Raw genomic sequence first — 22,594 nt, forward strand, 5'->3', positions numbered from 1 at the left:
GCTGGCTGGCAGATATAATGACCTACTTAAAATATGTTAATGCATGGGATGGCGGTGATTATGAAACAGAACATGAATCAAGCCATTGGAGGATGCTTTAGAATTGTATTCTTTTGTTTACATTTCCCTGACTTGCTTCTAATAATCATAATAAAGTAAAACAGGAGAGCATTCTCCAGCTGAAGGCCAGTGCTTTAAGTGGAATGCATTCTCTCTCTGATGTTTCAGGATTTCTTTCTTTCTTTTCGCCTTTTGGTTCATACATAAGGCAAAGTGTCAGGGGGCTGTTTTCTCGTCATGGAGGAGGAGGCTATGTTAGGTGAATGTAGCTTTCCTCCTGTGCTCCATGTTCTGGTTAATCATAAACCTGCTGTTCCCCTCCAGGAGGCTGATGTTCCATCATTTTTGTGTTACTTTGGCCTGCCAGCACTTAAGCATCATCTCCTTCCCTGCCCGTCCCCCTTCTAAATTTCCCAGCATTTTTTTACCACTGGAATGGCATCTTAACTGGGAGGCATTGAGGCCTCTCTCTCTGGGGTCAATGCCTCTGGTTTTGCCCATATTTGTCCATTGTCCATTGCTTTCTTTCTTTTTTCAGCTGGCACAGCAGGTAGAATGACAATCCTGCCCAGAGTGGGATTAGTTCCTTATTAAAAAAAATTTTTAAAAGATGTCAGGTGGAATCTGCTAATGGAAAGTTTCTTCTGCCCATGTTGCACTTCTTTGTGATTGAGCCAGGTAAAGCAGTTACTAGTTTCTTGGCATTAGGGGTCAAGGCTGCATAGCAATCATATGCCCTGAGCTGGAAATCCTTTCTATGAAATGTTCAGTTCTGACTTGCTGGATCAATCCAAAGGTCCGTCTGTTACTGCATTTGGTCTCCAACAGTGGTCAGCCAGATGGCCCCTGGGCATGAAGGTCCCAAACTTCTGGCATTCAGTGTTATACTGCTAGAACATGGTGGTTCCATCTAGGTACTCCATTGGGGATGGGTCATAGCTCAGTAGTAGAGCACCTGCTTTGCATGCAAAAGGTTCTAAGTTCAGTCCCCAGCTTCTCCAGGTAGGACTGGGAATGTCTATTGCATTAAACCCCAGACAATCACTGCCAGTCAAGCAATACAGAACTAGATGGACCAATGGGTCTGACTCAGTCCAAGGCAGCTTCTTCCTGTTCCTACTGGCTTATATCCAATGTAGCTCTAAATAGCCATCCTGTTACTGCGAGGATTTATGCTTGTGCAATGGCACTCTTCCCCCCCCCATTCCCCCAATTTTGCTTTGGGGTTGGGGAGGGTGCAGGGCATGGCCATGAAAAGGAGAGGGTAGGAGGAATCTTCTTGCATAAGCCTAAATCCTTACATTGATGGGGCAGCTACTTAGTACAACATTGGATGCAATTTATTGTTTCTAATAGCTGTGGAGTCTAATAGGCATGTCCCTTGTGAATTTGACTGATTTAGAATTAAAAGGCAGGAGTATTTGTATGCTTTAGGATGGTAAAGATAGAGGCATCCTCGTGTACAGTATTCACATCATTCTACAACGTGTTGTGGCCACTATGGTAGCTACCCCTGCTCTGTTATAGCACCATTCCCTCTTTGATGTATTTGGATCACGGGCAGAATAGAAATTTAATAAATTCAATAAATACAAAATAGATGACCCCAAAGTCATTTGGGATTTTTTTTTTTATGTCCCAACATGGAGGGGTATATGCAGGATCTTTCCCCTGGCTATGCTGCTCTTGACTGATGGGCAGGAAGAAGGGGTAATACTGTCATACTCAAGGGAGGAACCAGCTTTCAAATAACTTTGCTCTCCCACTGCATCCACTCAGGCATTTCTTAAACTGGGAAGAGACCCATGCACCAATTTTCTTGGAAGAAGCTGTCTTCAGATCCTCCTGAACAGGGGTCTGTTAAGTCATTATGGAAATGTAGGTTATGCCATTAAGGCTGGCTGGGACATTAGCAAAGGAAGATATTAAAGAGGTGGACACTGGGGAGTCCAGACAACGCAATGGGATTGGATTCCTCTTTCCCAGTTCCTTCTGTTGGGCATGCTGGGGACAGAGGCCCTTGTCTCTCTGCATTCCTTTGGCAGGACTGTTCTTCTGACAATCAGCTCTTCTGATTCCACCCCACCCCCCAAAAACATTTAGCACATGGTGGCAATCATGACATCTTTTCTGGGGGACTTGGTCCTGCTACAAGGAGCTGCTGGCATTATTTAAAAGGTGTCACAGAATGGTGACAACAATCAGACAGGAGGTGAAGAAAGGATATTAGAAGAGGAGGACTGGGTGGAGTTGGAATCCAGACAATTAAAAAAATACCCACTGCTCCAAGGAGAAAGGGTCGTTTGCTCAGTGGTAGAGCATCTGTCTTACAAGCAGAAGGTCTCAGATTCAATTCCTGGGAATCTCCTGGTAGGGCTACGAGACACACCTCCCCACCAATTGGAAACCCTGGAGAGCCACTGTCAGTCACTGTAGACAACACTGAACTAGCTGAAGTAGGCTTTTAAGATAGTACATCTTCATGAGTGAGTCATGCAAGATTTTAAATGGGAGTTTTACTGCTGCTGCTGAATGCTGCCCTAAGTCATTTTAATTCGTTTTATGGGACGCCACTTTGGATATTGTACACAGAAGTTAAGAAGAAGCTTTATATATAAATAAATAGTGCCTTAAAGCTGCAATACATGTGATTAATAATGACAATAATATTCAAAGTGAAGTATGGAAGAGATTTTTACATGCAGATAAAAATTGATTTTATATTCTGCTTGTCCATCATAGAGATATAGGATAAATAAGGACAGGAGAGCAGCTTGCCCACTTAAAATGTGCAACAGTGAAAACCACAAAACAGCAGATCAATGTCTGAGTTATGGGGGAAAGAGGTAGGGGAGCCCCTATTCCCCCCACCTGATTTTCAATTGGCCTTTAGCTTTTCCTTCTACTGTTTTGTGGAAAAAGCTTTTATTTGGATGGGATTTTGTCTCAGCTTCCACTCAGTGTTAAACGGAATTTCATTGTCTTTGATTTTTTTTTAAGGAAAGGCAGGATGCAACATCCATTTAATGTTTAATTAAATGCACACACCCTGACTGGAGACTTAATCTCATTTTAGCTAAATTGTGATCCTCCCCGTAGCCTGATTTCTAAATAGTAGCTAAAGGAACCACATCAAAAGGCAAAGGGGGCCAAGCCTCCTTTACTCCCCCCCTTTCCGGTATTTCATGCAACCAGCAAATCCATGAATAGCGGAGCTTTGCCTCTGTTTTCAGTGGATTATCTCCAAATAACTTAGAGTGGTCCCTATTGAAATTAATAGACCTAAGTTAGCCCTGTCTATTAATGTTGATAGGTCTGCTCCGAGGACGATGAACACTGGATACAACTCAGCGACTGGATGTCTCTGAGAAGGTGCACAGAGGCCCCTAAGGGCATTAGAGAGAGTTAATGCATGACTGTCAGTGGGTATCAGGGTTTGTAAAATTGCTCTCCTGAGAGGGTGTTAGAAATCGATTTGGTGTGTATGTGTGTGCATGCATGCACTGTAATAGCTAGCTCTGTGTGTCTCTTGCCATCATGCCAGTGCCAGTAAATTCTGACTCGATCCTGCTGTTTTGTCAATAACGCGGAAAGTTCTGAAATAACTGCTCAAAGCCGTCAAATGATATGTTGTTCCATAACTTGATTCAGCTTTGCAAGCACTTGGCAATAACCAACTTTCTGTGAACTTAAAGTTTCTGAGCCCACTGTGCCCTGTCATAGGAGTCTGCATGTTCACACTCCTGTAATCTAGATCCAGTAACCTAAGAACCCAATGTTTTGCGATTAGAACCAGCTAATTACTCAATTTAATGAGGAGGGGGGACAACCTCACAGACCAACTTTACCTCCCTGGAGAAAATGCAGGATATGAATGCAATTAACTAAGTATTCTCAACCCCACTTCCATTTTCGTGGCTTCCTCAGTACTCCCCCACCCCAAATATTTCATTGCTTTCACTTATTTATACAAGGAGCAACAATCAACATTCAGAAATCCCACCCACACCCAGCAGCAGCAGCACAAAATGTCTGTTTAATTACATTTAACTTTTAAATCATTTCAGCTTTAAACAAAGGTATCTCTCCACAAGTTGTCATGTGTCCTCGGAGGCCTATAACCATGTTCTGTTAATGTTGCTTATGTCATAAAACTATGCCAGGTTGATCAAAAAGCGGTAGTTTTCTTGTCTTTCAAAAAAACAAAACTCACTGGAGAATTTCAGAGGTTTTATTTGTTTTTTTAAGCATAGGGAAGAGGCATCACAGCAGAAGATGCACAGAAGTGGAAGGTGAGGATATAGAGGCCATATGAGAGAATCTAAGGCTGTGTACGCTTTGCACCTTTAAAGCACATTTGGATTGCATTCTTTCCAAGCCCTCAAAATTCCCAGCAGCCAGTAACCAACTACAGTGCCTAGAATTATTTGAGGGAACAAATGTGCTTCAAATGTCCTTTAAAGGTACAGTGGTACCTCGGGTTAAGTACTTAATTTGTTCCGGAGGTCCGTTCTTAACCTGAAACTGTTCTTAACCTGAAGCACCACTTTAGCTAATGGGGCCTCCTCCTCCTGCTGTGCTGCCAGAGCACGATTTCTGTTCTCATCCTGAAGCAAAGTTCTTAACCTGAAGCTCTATTTCTGGGTTAGTGGAGTCTGTAACCTGAAGCGTATGTAACCTGAAGCGTATGTAACCTGAAGCGTATGTAACCCGAGGTACCACTGTATAGCGCATACACCATGTAAGACAATTGTTCTGTTTTTATCACCTTCAACATGTGGTTCCCTTGCTCCTTTCGCCAGCAAGGCCAAGGAGCTGCTTAGTAGATCAGAGACTAAGGTGGTTGAGGAGCTGTCCAGCTAAGAATCTGCTGAGAACAGTGCAGGATGAGATATTGCACAAGCAGTTGGGAGGCCCAACTGAGCCGCTTTGCGTCAGCCCCTGCTGCTCCACCATCTCCCTAGAACGGTATTTTTCTACCAGTGTGCTGTGGCACCCTGGGGTGCCTTGAATGATGGTCAGGGGTGTCACAGGCCACACTGGCCCCTGTCCCTCTTTCCTTCCCTCCCTCCTCTGATACTGTCTTGCGTCTCTGCCTCCCAAAGGCTTACACAGCTGTTTATTGCAGCAGCCCTGGCTATAAGCTCTACAGGTGAATGCTGCCTCTGGGCGGCACCTCTCTTTGGGGTGGGGTGGGGGCTGCTCAGAGACCAGGGATTCCTAAGGAGAGGGGTGAGGAGAGGAGGCCTCCACAAGGGAGGGTGTTTGAAAAAGGGTGAGAGGCTGCCAGCTCTGCAGGCAGGGGTGACAAAACTGGGCTCCTGAGCCCCACAGAAAGAATGTAGTTGGTTAAGGGAGCTGTGGACTCAAAAAGGTCGAAAACCTACCCTAGAGTGAGTGTCAGCAGGGCCTGCAATAGATTAAGCCCCATCTTCCCATTCCTCACCAAGAACTTTTTCTGCAGCTGTGTAAGAGACCAATAAAAGACTATTGTCCAAATGGTATTTCAGGCTGAACTTTGGGTTCCTCCTCACAGATCTCAGAATCTTCCACCTGCCAAAATGCAAATGGAATACCTGATTCAGAAGCTTCCTTGTGTTGCTGTACGCTTGGGGTGAAAGGTTTTGGGCTTCCAAACAGGCACAGTCTGTCCCCGTAGTTATGAGGAGTTAAAACAGTTTTAATCTTTAAAAACCTGACAGAGTAATAAAGAAAAAGGTCTTTGCCTGGAACAAAACACAACAATTTAGAAAGCCTCCCTAGAGAGTGAATTCCACAAGTACGTATCACCCTCAACCAAGAAAGCCCTTTTCCCAGGCACCATCCAACTTAGATGATGAAGCAACAGTTTGGTAGAGATAAGTAGATAAGTCAAAATCCACAACGATTACATTTTTGAAGGCTCATTATTTTTGAAAGCCTTGCTTTCCTCTACAAAGAATAAAAAGGGTTTTTTTTATCACTGGGTTTCACAGTTTAAGAGTAAGCATAAAGCGATAACCAGCTGTGGCTTGGCACCCACCACAGTCCTGAAAATTATATGCATATTAAGTTAATTACATGTAATTAAAACATGCAAATTAGCAGAGTAGCCCCTCCCAACACACATTTCACTCTCTGTGCTTAACAATTTACCCACCCCTTAATTATACTGTAATGGTGGGGCATGGGGGTGGGAGAGGAAATTCAGCTAACATTGGGGATTGGCCGCATCGAACAGATGAAATTGTGTCTCTTTTATTGAACCAACTCCTGTAAGGAGCTTTACAACTTTGCAATAAATCCTCAGGCCTGGATGTTTAGAGCAGGAAAGTGAGAATAAATTCTTATGCTTTGATTTCATGTCTGCCAAAGAAATCTCACAAGATTTGGTAAAATAAAAAAATGCAGAGCTTCAGAACAGCTCACAACTCCGGTAAGAGAGAGGATTTCATGAATCTCTTGGGGTAGATGTATCTGCATGATTCTCATCTAGGGAATCAGATGCATTGTTACAATAGTTCATATATGGACTTAGTTGCTGCTGGAGCACAATGCAGCTGTACAGTCCCTTGTGTACTGAAAGGCAGTGCATATCTTGCCTTGCAAGAGTGGGAAGGATAATTGAATTGTTGAGTGACCATCAAAGAATTACTTTCACTAACTGGGCAGCTAAGAGGCATAAATGTTTCTTCCAAATCTCTATTTCAACCTGGGCAGTAGTGGTTAGAGTGTCTAATCACATCTTATTCCTCTAGATATCCCAAACAAGTCATTCTTTCTGCGACTAACCTACTTCACAAGGTTGTGCATAAACACTAAGGCCTCCTGCAGTGCACACCCTGATATTTCTCAGACTGCAGATACTCTGGTATGTTTTGAACCATTGGGCTTATTGTAGGGCTATGACATTTTTCATTTGTATTCTTAGTCAAACAACAAACACCCTCTTATCTTTTAAGTCTGTGGTGGTGGGCTTCAGTAGTGTTTGATGTTGTGAGTGTGAGAGACTGTGTGTGTGTGCGTCTGAGAGAGAGAGAAGATTGGGCAATGATAATGATAAGTCAGACTTCCTGGGTCTGAGAAAATGACTTCCTGATCTGAGAACACAACTTCCATGCATGTGTAAGGTGCACACACTTAAGAAGAAGAAGAAGAAGAGTTTGGATTTGATATCCCGCCTTTCACTCCCTTTAAGGAGTCTCAAAGCGGCTAACATTCTCCTTTCCCTTCCTCCCCCACAACAAACACTCTGTGAGGTGAGTGGGGCTGAGAGACTTCAGAGAAGTGTGACTAGCCCAAGGTCACCCAGCAGCTGCATGTGGAGGAGCGGAGACGCGAACCCGGTTCCCCAGATTAGGAGTCTACCGCTCTTAACCACTACACCACACTGGCTCTCGAAAAAAAAGTAAGCCTTTGCATATTTTTCTATTTTGGCTGGTGGAGCTAAATGACTGCCATTAAGCCAAAGGTGATTTGGCAGGTACAGGTTCAGCCCTGAGTAGATAAGACACTAATCAACTGCTCAAATGGAAATCTTTCCTTCTTCTGTATTTCTTCGGCTGTACACTGACTGGCTGCTCAGCTGCAATTACCGACACTTTCCAGGGTCCTCTTGGATTTCTCTCTCCTCCTTCTGCCTCATTTATCATCACTGCTGCCCCAGGACAGCACAGCTGTTCTTGGGCTCTCACAGCTAAAGTCGGCATCTGAGGGGATTTTCTGGCTGTCAGGCAACTTCTGGTGGCTGTTCTCTCTTCTGTCCGCCTCTTCCAAACCATCCATTTTGTACCTTTACATCCTTAATTCAGTCTCCTGCTCCTGGTTTTCTGACCAGCATGCACTTCTCCCATTTATCAAGCTCATTGTGAAACGTGCCCAAAGGGTGTATTTATTTACGGGATCTCTTTGTCGCTGGAGGCCTGCGATCAAACAGTCGTTTGGTTAGTGCAAATCATTATATGAAATTCAAGCTCCAACTCCGGTATGACAGCCTCTTTAGCCTCATGGCTAAAGGCACACAGTACATCCTACCTTAGGCCTTCTCTGAGAGCTATCCCAACATCTCCACTTATACTTTCCCCTCGATTCTTTTGTTGTTGTTTAGTCGTTTAGTCGTGTCTGACTCTTCATGACCCCATGGACCAGAGCACACCAGGCACTCCTGTCTTCCACTGCCTCCCACAATTTGGTCAAATTCATGCTGGTAGCTTCGAGAACACTGTCCAACCATCTCGTCCTCTGTTGTCCCCTTCTCCTTGTGCCCTCCATCTTTCCCAACATCAGGGTCTTTTCCAGGGAGTCTTCTCTTCTCATGAGATGGCCAAAGTATTGGAGCCTCAGCTTCAGGATCTGTCCTTCCAGTGAGCACTCAGGGCTGATTTCAGGGCTCAATTCTTACTTCTCCTTTATTCCCTTCCCTGAAGCTATACAGCCCTGTACTACCCACCTCACAGTTCACTCCTGGGCTCTTTTTCCCTGTTTCTTTACTTCTTCAGACTACTACCAGCCCACAACCACTTTTCTTCCTTGCATTCCTGTGATGTTTACCCCAGCCGTGTGGACCTTTCTCTTCCCTCACAGAAGCTGTGCTGTGTGTCAGCATCCTATTGCTGACACTTTCACCCTGAGAAGTCAGATTGTGTGGCAATCGGCACCCTAATTTGCTGCATTTGAAATCCTCCTTTTCCACAGGAAGGGTGAGAAGAGTTGACATTGTCAAAGATCCCATCTTCTACCAACTAATGATAGAACAGAACCTGCCTATCATGTCTTCTGGCAGAACTTGCAGCATGTCTCCATACTTACCTTATTAAAGCTAAATTCTCAGCAAGGTTCTGATTTTCTGCTTGGTTATATTACTACAGCAACATGGCCTCACTAATGCTGCCTTGTAAATTGGCCACTATAACGGGGTTTTTTCAGGTAATTGCCACTGCCTGTTCCCTTTGCATTTCCTTTCCCTCTGAACTCGGACTACTATGCTCCTTCCCATTCCCATATTTCTAAGTGTTTGCCAGTTCAGCATCACACTAAAGAACAGATCTGTCTATTCTAGTTTCTTTCCATTTCTCTTTTTTCCAACATTCAGTTCAGTTATCCCCATTCCTACATCTAATATACACAGGTCTGTAAGCGGTTTTGCCTCGTATACACATTTTTGCAAGCGTTCTCCCACAGCAGAATGCATGTTGTTCATTATTTTCATGCATATAAGCATTTCTGGGCACGTTCACCCCCAATATGTGCTTTTTTTATATATGCATTTTTCAGTTGGAGAACTACATTGCAAAATTCAGAGAAGAGTGAATTTGGAGGCGTAGTTGTGTTTTGGACAACAGTTTAAGCACTGCAACTTTAAAAGATCTTGGGTTGAGGGGGGTTGGATACCCCCTAGCTTTCATTGGATTTTGTGATGAATTTGTAGATGTGTCATTCAGTCAAAACATCAGCAGGATCTCAAAAGAAGCCAGTAAATTTTGCAAGAATAAAACCCTTTAAAAATACACACGGGGAGGTTTGTACAACCTTAGTAACTTAGAGCTTTTAAAAACTCAAAATATACAGCTATCTCCACTCCCCCCATTTTTTTCTAAAAAAGAAACCCAGGCGATAGAAATGCGAATAAAATAACATGAGCTTGATGTCTATTTTGTTTTGCCACACTCTTGCATATGCAGAACGTGTGAATTACTCTTAATTTGTGTATACGACTTAAAAGAGTGGAGAAGGACCGATAAATTCTATATGATGCCCCAGAGGGTCAATATGGGCAAAATAATTCATCCTTACTGTGCTGCCATTTGCTGGATATGACAAGTTTTATTTTTCATAGCTCTTCCTCTGAACCACCCTCCTTCAAATTCTCCCTCCCACAGTTCTTTCTGTGATCTTTTATTCAGTTTTGCAGCTGCATCTCTGAAATGGAAGAAAATAGCTCTTAATAATTACATAAGTGCCACCCTGTGCTCCAGCCCAGCCCAACAATTGCCAGCACAATGTGAGATATAATTAGCACCTCCCTCCACCTGGCCATCAATCTTGGACTGGAGTGGCCTATGCTTTGGTCAAAAGCTGTCTCCTCTGGTGCTGGCTTAATATCTGATGAATATTATTTATTTAAATTTTTATGCCACACTTCATCCGAAGATCACAAGGCGGTTTACAATCCCTTGCAAATTCCTGTAGCTTGAACAATGGCTCGAATTCAAGGGCGCCATTTCAGATTTGGTAGGAAGGTTTAAAGCAGAGGTTGGAAAGCCTGTGGCCCTCCAGATGTTGCCCCACCCAGAGGGATGTTGGGAGTTAGAGTCCAACAACATCTGGATGTCCATGAGGATCTCCATCCCTTACTTTACAAGGTCATTCTTTGTTGTTGTTGTTTAGTCGTTTAGTCGTGTCCGACTCTTCGTGATCCCATGGACCAGAGCACGACAGGCACTCCTGTCTTCCACTGCCTCCCAGAGTTTTGTCAAATTCATGCTGCTGGCTTCGAGAACACTAACCATCTCGTCCTCTGTCGTCCCCTTCTCCTTGTGCCCTCAATCTTTCCCAACATCAGGGTCTTTTCCAGGGAGTCTTCTCTTCTCATGAGGTGGCGAAAGTATTGGAGTCTCAGCTTCAGGATCTGTCCTTCCAGTGAGCACTCAGGGCGGATTTCTTTAAGAATGGATAGGTTTGATCTTCTTGCAGTCCATGGGACTCTCAAGAGTCTCTTAATATGTCTAGGATATATAAAAATTGCAGAGCGCTGTACAAGAGAATAAAAAGCATGCAGTACATAATAAAACAATGTAAAAATGGCACAAAACAGAATCCCATACTTTGCGCTTGCCAAAACATCACTACTCTGAAAATATTTGGGTGAAAAAAAATTGTTTTAGCAAATCATGAGAGTATGCCTCATTTCTAATTGTGTCAGGCTTCAGATACACTTTATGGCTAGGTGCAGCAGTTTGTGTTTGTGTATATATTTGTTTGAGGGGGGATTGTGACAGAAAAGGAACAATCCACAGGTCCATAGGTGGTTGACATCTTAGAAGGCATACTGGTGATCCATTTCCATTGGAGACAAGGCAGACAGCTTGGTTTCTCAGTGAGATATAAATTGCTCAGACTGAGGTATTGCTTTGGATTTGAGGGTTTTATAAGGCTTCATATGTCCCTATTGGCCTGTGGGATCAGCTGCATTCAGGGTAGAATAGGCTTGTCATATTTCAAAAAGTGAAAATCGGGACACAAAAGTTGTCAAGCTTCTCGGGAAGTTTTCCAGCCAAAATCTACACCACCAACATGGGCTGCCATTTGATTTTCAGCCAGAGGTTTGCGAGGGCTGAATACAGACTATGTCCAGGAAATTCCAGACGTATGGCAACCTTAGCGTAGAACTGCAGCATAGAGGACATTCTTGTGATTGACAGGAGGAGTTTTCATAGCAACCTTTTCCTCTTTCTCTCTCTTTTGCAGAGTTATGTCATGCCCAGACCACCGCAGGGCTCCATGAGGATTTATAGAAGATGCCCGGGATCTTGGCGCCTCTGGTGCTCCTTTTGGTGTGGCTAATGGAGATTGCTGCCAGTCCCCACTCTCTGAGGATTGGTGAGTAAAGAAAATTATGCAGCTACCATGGCTAGTGCACTCCATTCCCGGGAGAAACCAAGGACCCAGTTCACAATAACAGGAAAGGCCAATGGGTGACCTGCAAAACTTGATCCAACCCCAGTATTATCTCTCCCCTGGATACCCCTCTAAATTTGAAAGAATCCACACTGCAGTGTTATCATGGTCATTGGCAATTCATATGCAAGGTCCCAGCTATGGCAGAGTCCTTCATCAGGGCAGATCCTGGCCTGCCAGCTTTATTATAAGAGAGGGTGTTCATTTAGGAGGATGAAACATGTTTTTCCCCCTCCCTGGACCATTGCATCAGTAATCGAAGGCCCCCAAAGGATGCACAACCTACTCTGGAAGGCTTATATAATCTAGATGAAATAAATGAGGCATAAGTCTGGTGTAAGGAGAAATCAGTTTGACTTAGTGCGCACTTATTTTAGAAATTAATCTAGAAAATGAATGAATGAGCCCATTCATTTGTTCTTTGCTGGCGGAATCAGCAAATGTGAATGTGAATGAATGTCAAGGAAAGAATGAAGATGCATTTATTTGCTCCTATGTTCATTTGTTTTTAACTGTTTTGCATTGGAGGAATTGTTTTGCACTGCAGAAACAAGCTAGGACATGGTGTACATTACGGTTTACAAGATATGTGGAAAGAGAGAGGAAGAGAAACAGAGCAGAGAAACAGAGCAGTGAAATTGATAAGAGTGGAAAGCTGTGTTTACTTTAGATGACAGAGGGTGGCTGAACGCCCTTTTCAGTTACGTATAGATATGGACCCTTTGTCATACCTGTGGCAGATCATTTCCCAAGGGAAGGGGGAAGGGTGTAGAATGTCTACAAATTTCTTGCCACTTGGATCAAAAACAAAGACGTTACAGGCAGTGGAAGACAAGTTGGGCCTTCTATTGAATTCAGTGGGATGATGAATGAACTAATGAGTTAATGCAATCCCAATAATATTTAAATTAAGTGAATGCAATATGTTACAACGAAAATGAATGGAAAAATGGCATATATATATGCCATTACGAGCACTTTCCCATAGACTTTTGATTGTATAATAAGCACTAAGGATGGGATATGGGAATTTGAGATTCCAGCAGAGGCATCAGGGAAATGAGGCTCAGGGGACACTTAAAGATGATGCCTTCCTTCTTTCTGCCTCTCTACCACTGCTCTGCCCTTGGCTTCCCTGGCAGACCCAATACTGATATATGCTTCCTATCTGACCATGAATGGCTTGGACTGATCCCACGCCTTCTCACCAGAGAACCCTTTATCAGGTCTCTGTAGCATCGAAGTGCATTGGACTGGCTTTTTTGCTCTGCAAGGTTCTAAGGATCTCTTAGCAGAATTTTCAGTGGCCTCAATAAATTGCAGTTTTGGGGATTATTTATGTGCAAACTATGCCACTTTGCATCTGATGTAAGTTTCTAGTGAAATGTGCTCTTGACTTCCTATGTAGAGAAGCTGTAAGGTTCCCTTGCTTACTCCAGGAACTTCTTGTCTCCAAAGCGTACGTCAAAAGCAAGAGGGCATCACGACTTTGTTCCCCTCAAGATGATACCATCTTATGGGGAGCCTTTTGTATCTAAATTTGCAGTCGAGGTCATTTGGGTTCTGAGGAAAGGCACAGTTAATTCTGGTAACTTTGAGGTGGCGTGCTTCATTCTTAATGTTGCAGGTAAAAATGTATGTATATTTCTTCTCTGTTCTTTAAAACTGCCTTTGATGCTGGTTGGTGGTGCCACCAAACTGCTAATGATGTCTTGGTACTTTGTGTAGGAGGGGATGAAGACTTGTGCTTTTTATTCAGAGAGGTCAGGGAAAGGAGATTGTCCACTTTTATGACATTTATTCTCTTCTTGGGTGGATTAGAAAAGAAGGACAGCAGCTCTCTTTCATTGTATTGGCACCTCACTTCGTGGGCAGGAAAAGAAACAATCTCCCCATCAATTGTTGCTGGATGCTACAAGTTGTTATATTAACTCTTTGCAGCTGATAAGAAGCTAATCTTCCCTCTCCTGATGTAGGCAGGCAACATCTATTTTTTTATAGTACCTATTAATAAGGACTAGCAGAATTCTGAACCCACTGCAAGATCAAATCCAATGAGATAGCATTTTTAGATGTTTCCTGTCTTACGTTTTCATGGAAGAAGAAGAAGAAAAGGCAACACCAATACAAAAGGACGAAGAGGCTGTTGGCTTTTTGCAGTATGGTAGCGCTGCAGAGAGCTTGCTGGGGAGACCATGCATTAAAAAGGGACTCAAAAAGTACTTAAAGAAGGTTTTAATAAGAAAAACAAAAACTCCATATACACTAAATACATCAACAAACCAGACCCAACCACCAACCCATCCCCAGGGTAATGGGAGAGCTAGGTGCTGCTCCTTATATACTACACCCAGATGCTGACACACCTTAATCAAATACAACTCAGCAGCACCTGCTATGTTTCACAGCTGTAAAGCTGGGTCTCGTTATCTTGCTCTGGCCCTTGCTCTGGCCCCTTAAAGACATACACATGGAGTGGAACAATGATGAACCTTTACATTTAAAGAAACCATTCAACAGAGGCAAGCCTCAAAATGGAACTGGAAAATGTAGAGAGCTTTAATAAATAGTCAATTGTCTTGGCCATTTTGCTGGAAAATTTCTTCAGGGACATAAGAATTATATTTGTTGAATTAGCCCAAGTAAGGTTCCTAGGCTTCTTCTGGAATGTATTGGGTAGTTTACTATTTTATTAAAGTTCCAGTATTTTCCAGTAGCACTTTGAGGCTTGCCTCTTTCCACCACCCCTCTGAGCCTTCACACCAGCATTCCTTGTGTTGTTTCAAAAGTGGCCTCATTTGCATTACTATAGTCAGAGTCCATCTTTTTTGACAAATGAAAGTGTGTTTCGTGTGAAAATGCACTACTATAAACCAGTTTCAAACCAGTGTAATTACCATGTTTCCCAGACAAAAAACTAAGATAAAACCTGAGAACTGTAGCTTGGTTGTGAAACAGCTGGGGGTGTATAAAGGGATTCTTAACATTCTCACAAAATGTATTGACAAATAAACCACTTTTGTGGTGGAAATTGAAACAACAAGAAATACCAATACTAGGAGAATGGCAGACCAAGATGATGGAATATGCAGAACTGGCAAGACTGTCCGGGAAGATCCGAAACCAGCAAGACCAACTGTTCAAAAGAGACTGGAGTAAATTTATATCATATTTGAAAGAGCATTATAAAAATTTGATAACACTAACAGGACTGATTTAAAGTTCTTTGCAAATAGAGATAGTTACTTGTTTACTATTATATAGTATTTTGAATTAATTACTGGTAAAATAATGTAAATAAGAGGAATGGGAAATGCTAAGATAGGTAAGGAAATTTGAAAGTTAACTAGGGGGAAGGGGGAGAAGTAGTCGACCCAAAAGGGTCAGAATATATGTAATGATATGTAATGATAAGAATACGTTGCTGTTTTTGTGTTGAAATGGAAACTGATAAATATTATTTTAAAAAGACAAATAAAACCACTGTGGTCTAAACCACAGAGCCTAGGGCTTGCCAATCAGAAGGTCGGCAGTTTGAATCCCCACGATGGGGTGAGCTCCTGTTGTTCGGTCCCTGCTCCTGCCAACCTAGCAGTTCGAAAGCACATCACAGTGCAAGTAGATAAATAGGTACCCTCCGGCGGGAAGGTAAATGGCGTTTCCGTGCGCTGCTCTGGTTCGCCAGAAGCGGCTTAGTCATGGTGGCCACATGGCCCTGAAGCTGTACACCGGCTCCCTCGGCCAATAAAGCGAGATGAGCGCCGCAACCACTGAGTTGTCCGCGACTGGACCTAATGGTCAGGGGTCCCTTACCTTTACCTAGGTTTGTAGTGTAGACTTCCTCTTATACAGACCACATGTTTGCAAGTTGTATTTAATAACATTACTTTAATTTAAAGCCACACCATGTGTTTTGCCAGTTCATTTCCCATGTCTTTACGCAGCAGCCTTTTTCTTATGCTTAGAGATAGACTTGATTTGTTGAACTTTTGGCTGTTTCAATACTAAAACCTATTTTGTCTTTAGAGAATGCTGAGGCCATGGGGGGCTTTTTTGGGGGGGAGGGGATGTCTCTGGCACGAAAATGAGACTGTCTCTCTCCCTCTCCCCTTCCCTGAAAACCTTTCCATTTAGAAACATGACTACCATTTAGGAAAACAGCCATCCCTGGAGGCCATGCAAACAAGCTCTTCTCCTCTGGCTAGCAGTAATTAGAGCACCTCTTGGCTACTGATCACACCTATTTTGGGTATGGCAGGATCAAGGGTCTGCTTGCTCCAGAGGGAGGAGAGCTAATTACTGCTAGCCGGAGGGGGAAATGGAGAAGAGTGGCGAACAGACAGAACTGAGGGAGAAGTAGGTCAATAAGACACATTAGGGTGTGATTAGCTGACTGTACAGAGAAGGCTGCAGAGCTCTCTAGGAACAGTTAAAGGCTCAAAAATGGTCCCTGCAGATGATATAAAGGTGGGCTGAGGCTTTCGAGGCTGCGAGCCCCTGCTGTGGCCCAATTTCATGCCTTTGTGGATATTTGTGCGTCAAAATGGAACACCCCTCTGGGAACTACCTCTTTGTCTTAGAAATGCTACTCAGACAGCAAGGCCAGCTATTGCTCTCCCTGTTGGTCCACCTCAAGGCCTCTCCCATGTCCCATGTCCTCCTTTCTCTACCAGATCCAGCCACCACCTGTGGATAAATGTTCTTGTGGAATTTATGGCAAGTGAGCAAGCCATCTGCTTTAATGATGTGCAAGACGGTTTTGTTTATTTCTGTGGGTATTTCTGTCATCCTGAATATTTACGCCTCATATGCAGGATACTGCCTCCTCACATACAAAAAGCAAAAGTGTGTGTGTGTGGTGTCGTTCCCCCCCCCCCTGTCACCAACTTCTTTTTGCAATTTCTGGATTGGTGTTACAAATCGCAGGTGGAATAGGCTCGACTAAGCACCGTTCCCTTTGCAGTTGGATTCCCTGTTTAGAATAGACCAAGCAAGCAGGGATGGCTTGGTCAGTAGAACAGGAGATCTCAGGGTCATGGGTTTGAGCCTCACGCTGGGCAAAAGATTCCTGCACTGCAGGGGTTGGACTAGATGACCTCTGGGATCCCTTCCAATTCTACCATTCTATGATTCAGTGAATTACTGAATAGTTATTGTTACATGGGCAAGTTGGCTAAGTGACACATGTCCCCCATGCAGATGTATTCAACAGCTTAATAATTTGCCTGCCCTGCATAGATAGGTTGCTGCTTTCCCCACTGCTAATCTCATGGGAATATTCTTATCACAGTTGCCTACTTTGGGAGCAGAAAGCCGCTGCCCTTTGTAGCATTCCTATGTCTGAGTATGAAAATGCTCGGATGTACCATACAGTCCTGAGAGGTGTGGATCTGCAGAAGAACATGCTTTGCAGAGAATACTAGTCCTACGCAGAGTAGGCCCACTGAAGTTAATGCGCATGACTCCCTTAGGTTCATTAATTTCACTGGGTCTACTCTAGAACTTAGAAGTTACTTGGCTTACAGCCCTGAGGAATATGATGGAGCAAATAAGGAGAGCCTGCTGGATGAGGCCAATGGCCCATCTAGTCCAGTATCCAGTTCTCACAGTGGCCAACCAGATGCTCGTGGGAGCCTGCAAACAGAACCTGAGCAGAAGAGCATTTTCTTCTTCTTTGGTTTACAACAATTGGTATTCAGAAGCTTTGCTGCCTCCGACTACGTCTGAGCAAATGCCTTGTGAAGAGAAGGTCCCAGCTTCAAATACTCACTGACATCTCAAGTTGTAGGTGATGGGAAAGACCTAACTCTGCCTGGAACCCTGGTGTCTTGAGCCCCGTGGAGATGTCTTGGTAGGATTGGTCGAATGGGGAGGAGGAGTGTGGGAGCTCAGGAAGCTGGAGGACTTTGAATCTAGGGAGGAGCCCAGTGGGCTGTGAGGTCATGATGAAGGCCCTCAGGAGGGCTCTGACTTTGGTCCCAGCTGGGGGAAGGGCAGAGTGTGGTTTAACAATTCACCTTCCTCTGTAGGGAACTCTGAGGACTGTAGCTCTGGGAGGAAAATAGGGGTGTCCTAATAACTGCTGGGACGCGGGTGGCACTGTGGGTTAAACCACAGAGCCTAGGACTTGCCGATCAGAAGGTCGGCGGTTCGAATCCCTGCAACGGGGTGAGCTCCCATTGCTCAGTCCCTGCTCCTGCCAACCTAGCAGTTCGAAAGCACATCAAAGTGCAAGTAGATAAATAGGTACCGCTCCGGCGGGAAGGTAAACAGCGTTTCCATGCACTGCTCTGGTTCGCCAGAAGCGGCTTAGTCATGCTGGCCACATGACCCAGAAATTGTATGCTGGCTCCCTCGGCCAATAAAGCGAGATGAGCGCCGCAACCCCAGAGTCGGCCACGACTGGACCTGATGGTCAGGGGTCCCTTTACCTAATAACTGCCAGCAGCCTTAACAAACTGCAGCTCACATCATTCTTTGGGGGAAGCCATGCCTGTTTAAAGTGGTACCATAGTGCTCTAAATGTATGGTGTGAATGCGGCCTGTGTCTCCCTCCCTCCCTCCCTCCATCCACCCACCCGGCCTGGCGCCTGCTCCGCCTGTCAGTTAGCAAAACTATGGAGACAGGCTTAATTCTTGCCAGCACGTAAACTGTTCTTCGGCAATCACTTATGCGACGCAGCATCCCCTTGAAACTCTGTGGGATTTTGTGTTCATAAATTGCTTAATTGCTTTGGAGAACTCACCCACACATGCTTTGCAAAGGGCAGTCTCTTTCTCAGGGAGCCTAGCATATAATGAGCGGAAGTTGTGGGGGGTGTTGACAAAGGGGGAAAGAAGTCTGCAAAACTCTCGCTATTTACAACTGTGAGCACCCATCCCTGGCTTACCCGCCTCCCCGCAGGCAACATGCTGAGGAAGAAAAGGATACACAAGGACAGTGTTGTGGCTTTAAGGGGCTGTTCATATCACATTATAAGAACATAAGAAAAACCTACTGGATCAAGCCAGTAGCCCTGCCCTGCCTAGTCCAGCCCCCTGTTCCCACAGTGGCCAAGCAGATGACTGTGGAAAACCCGCAAGCAGTTTCCTGAGTGCAACAGGAAATCTCCTGTGGCTGAATTTCCCATTAAACTAGTCTCTTCCCCTCCTGATGACCAGGAATAATGCACTCCATTGAGAAGACGGCTGGCTGCTACTGTCCAGATGCTGGACTTCAATTCCCATCATTGATGACCATTGTCCGTGCTGGCAGGGGCTGATGGGAGTTGGAGTCTGACAGCATCTGGTTCCCCTCTCTGCTCTCTAGCATTCCTAAACACCTGAACTGAGCTCTCAGCTCCCATCCCTGCGCAACACCAGCCTTCACTTGCGCTACTGCTCTGCTCCAGCCTCAGTATATTACTGCAGTCAGCTTGAATTCTGAAAGGAGCAAATTGATGAGAAGAGACAGCTGAGGGGAGGCATTTCCTCATGTAAATAAAAATCCTTGCTGATGCATGTCTTGGCAAATTTGCCCGGTTGTGACATTATAAATGTTTCCATTTCCCCCCGTACAAACCCAAGTCAAACCCATCATGCTGGAATAAATTCATTGTTTTTATTTATGTTACCGGAGTGTGAAAGAAAGGTGTGAGGCACAAACGTGACATTCATTTGTAAGCTCCTTGCCCCTCTTAATTTTCTTTTGAGGCAATGCCAAGGGAGTTATCTTTTATCTTATGTTCTATGTGACACCTGAATAAACTCGGCAACAGCACCCACAAATATATGTCAGCCCTTCTTCAAGCTTCCCATCATCCCGAAATGCCCTCTTGCTACTTTTCCTCATCTTGATCTGTATACCAGATCAATCCGCAAAGTTACTCTGTATGCCAGGGAGCAACTATCTGAGATGAGAATGGCAAATGATGGAGCAGAGGTGCTGATTTTAGTCCTGTTCAAAGAGCATCCAAATATATCTTTCATTTGTGGAATTATGGGATGGTTAAAGGAGGGAGTGGGACTGTAGCTCAGTGATGAGGCACTGGCTTTGCAACCCAAAGGTCCCAGGTTCAACCCAGCTTCTTTTAACCAATTATACATTGAAAAGATTTAAGTAGTAATTGATGGGCTTTCTCTCTGCCTGAGACCCTGGAGATCTGCTGCCAGTCAGAGTAGACACTGTTGGTCTAGGTGGGCAGAGTGTCTGGCCCAGTGCAGTGCCTTTGATTTGTTCTGTGTCCAGCCCCCTGAATCATAACCATCATTATTTCTTAAATTTATTGGTTGCCTTTTTACCAAAGTACAGTGGTACCTCGGGTTACATACGCTTCAGGTTACATATGCTTCAGGTTACAGACACTTCAGGTTACAGGCTCCACTAACCCAGAAATAGTACCTCGGGTTAAGAACTTTGCTTCAGCATGGGAACAGACATTGTGAGGCAGTGGCAGCGGGAGGCCCCATTAGCTAAAGTGGTGCTTCAGGTTAAGAACAGTTTCAGGTTAAGAACAGACCCCCGGAACGAATTAAGTACTTAACCCAAGGTACCACTGTAACTTAAAGTGATTTGCAATATATAAGCAAGCAAACACATACTCTGAAACCAGCATTTCAGAAAAACAAAGAACAACCTAAAAGAAAACCCTCTTTTTAAAAGGCAGGATTAAAAAATCCCACCCACGCAAGGAGGCCACAGAGAATCAAGAGCCTGAACAAAATGAAAGGTTCCTTGCCTGGTGCCTAATGTCATGTAATAATGGTGCCCGGTGAGCCTCCCTAGGGAGAGCATTCCACAAGTGGGGAGACACCACTGAAAAGGCCCGTTCTCATGTTGGCACCCTCTGAACCTCCCAAGGAGGGGGCATGCAGAGGCCACAGAAGATGGTCACAAGGTCTGGGTCAGTTCATATGGGGAGAGGTGGTCCTTGAGGTCCTGGATGTTAGAATTCCTGCTCCATGATTGCAGTCATGGGATTGTTGTCTATTACATGATGGTATATGTTTTGACTTCACAGAGTGGGAAGTGACGGAGACAGGATGTTTGTGTTACTGTGTTCCGTGAAGTGGGACTATTGTCCTTTGTTCTTTCTCTTTGCTGTCTGATGCTAGAGAGAGAGGGAGCCATGTTGCAGTGCTCCGTGTGTGTTTATATGTAAATAAAGTAGACTAGACAAAATGCTGAGTTGCTGAGGTCTGTTACGCAAGCCGCGCAAACTATGCAGATCCCTAAGTGTGCCGATGTCTGTTGGCATCGGTCGCTGTGATGTTCGGGCAGAAGAAAGCTTTTGAAGCTCCCAAACGATTGACCAGAAGGGAGGGAACATGCCTGTCAGGCATGTTTCTCTGTGAGGGTCCTACTCGAGAGTAGGACAAGCTCCTGACACTGGGGTCCTGAGCTGCATAAGGCTTTCTAGGTCAAAACCAGCCCTTTGAATTGGGCCCAGAAACTAATTGGTAGTCTGTGTAGTTGGGTCAGAATTGGTGTTATGTTCTCAGACCGTCTTGCTGGGATGAGCCACCTGGCTGCTGAATTCTGCACCAACTGCAGTTTCTCAATCACCTTCAAAGGCAGCCCCATGTATGAGCTAAACTAGAGGTTGCCAAAGCATAGATAGCAGGTGTTAGGCAGTCCCTGTCCAGACAGGGAGCATAGCTGGGCCACCAGCCAAAGCTGATAGAAAGTACTTTTTGCCACAGAGGCCACCTGAGCCTCAAGTGACAGTGATGGAAATAGAAGTCCCCCAGGCTATGTACCTGCTCTTTTTAAAGAGCAAGCCACCAGGATCCTCAGAGGCATCACCTCCCCACTGATTCACCTTTCACAATCCAAACCCTTCCTAATCTTTATGCAATGAGAGAGCTGCAAGCACGTTCCTTTCTTCAATGTATTAATATGCCAGTGTAAGTGATGGATTGATTTAAAACTAATTTGATCAACTTTTTAACTGGATGACTGTCTGAGTTAACGCAAAGTTCTTGTCAGCACAGAGCTGCTGTGCCAATTGACTGTTGACTATGGGCCTTCAGAAAGGCAGATTTCTCCATTAAGCCTTTTGCCTCTGTGTTTGGCTTTCATTACAGCGACACTGTCTCTTGCTATTGTCACGCTGTGAGATTTGCTGCCCCGAAAGGTCATTGATTCAGCTGATGAAACCGGATTTTCTAAAAGGTGTTGGGATAATTTTTACAACGGTTAATAACTATTGTAATCATGCAGGCGGCGATAGGGATAATCCTGTCTTTTGTGGAGGTTTAAGAAATTGCCTGCTGCAATGGAAGCGGAGGGCAGCCACCCACAAATGGGCGACAGCGTCACCTCCTGCAGAAACTCTGTGCCGTGACACCTCCTAGACAGGTTGGAAGATAAGGTGGACTGGCAGAGGGATTTGCAGCAGGAACTGTTCTGAAAAAGCTGCTTTAGCAGGACCGCGAAGCTACTCTGTACTGGTACAGAGCATTTCTTGTTCCATCAATGAGATAATTTGGGGGGAAAGTTGCACCACAGCTATAGAGGACCTGCTCTGTATGCCAAAGGCCCCAGATTTAATACCCAATGGCATCTCAAGGTAGGACTGGGAAAGGCTTCCTTCCTGAAAACTTGGAGAGCCACTACCAGTCAGTGTAGACAGTGCTGTGCTAGATTAACCCATGGTCTCCATCAGTATATGTCCTTCAACACTCACGTTGGGGGAAACATGACAGTGGGACAGAATGGTGGTATACAAATGGTCAATGTAATGGTTCTAGGGGTTGCTCGTGCGTAAGCCGGTGCAAACACCTGGCTGGGTTGCCTGAGTGAACCTTTTCTGTCCGGACAGCCCCTCTCTCGTGGCTGTCTCAATCGCTGGCAGCATCCGTCAGTCGGTGTTTCTTAAACTTCTTCCAGCAAAGAAGC

The 22,594-nt window shown here is 44.6% G+C and overlaps 1 protein-coding gene across 4 annotated transcripts in view; it reads left to right on the forward strand.

Moving 5' to 3' along the window:
- Positions 1-22,594, forward strand: part of GRIK4 (glutamate ionotropic receptor kainate type subunit 4) — a 462,633-nt gene that overhangs the window by 158,280 nt on the left and 281,759 nt on the right. For all 4 annotated transcript variants that reach the window (XM_083480954.1, XM_083480952.1, XM_083480955.1 and 1 more), the window contains exon 2: positions 11,506-11,637. In XM_083480954.1, coding sequence (XP_083337080.1) covers positions 11,556-11,637 — 82 coding nt within the window. In that variant the 5' untranslated portion in view covers positions 11,506-11,555. The remainder of the gene's footprint in view (positions 1-11,505; positions 11,638-22,594) is intronic.

This window comes from Podarcis liolepis (genome assembly GCF_965112155.1).
Source record: "Podarcis liolepis genome assembly, chromosome: 16".
Taxonomy (NCBI): Eukaryota; Metazoa; Chordata; class Lepidosauria; order Squamata; family Lacertidae; genus Podarcis; species Podarcis liolepis.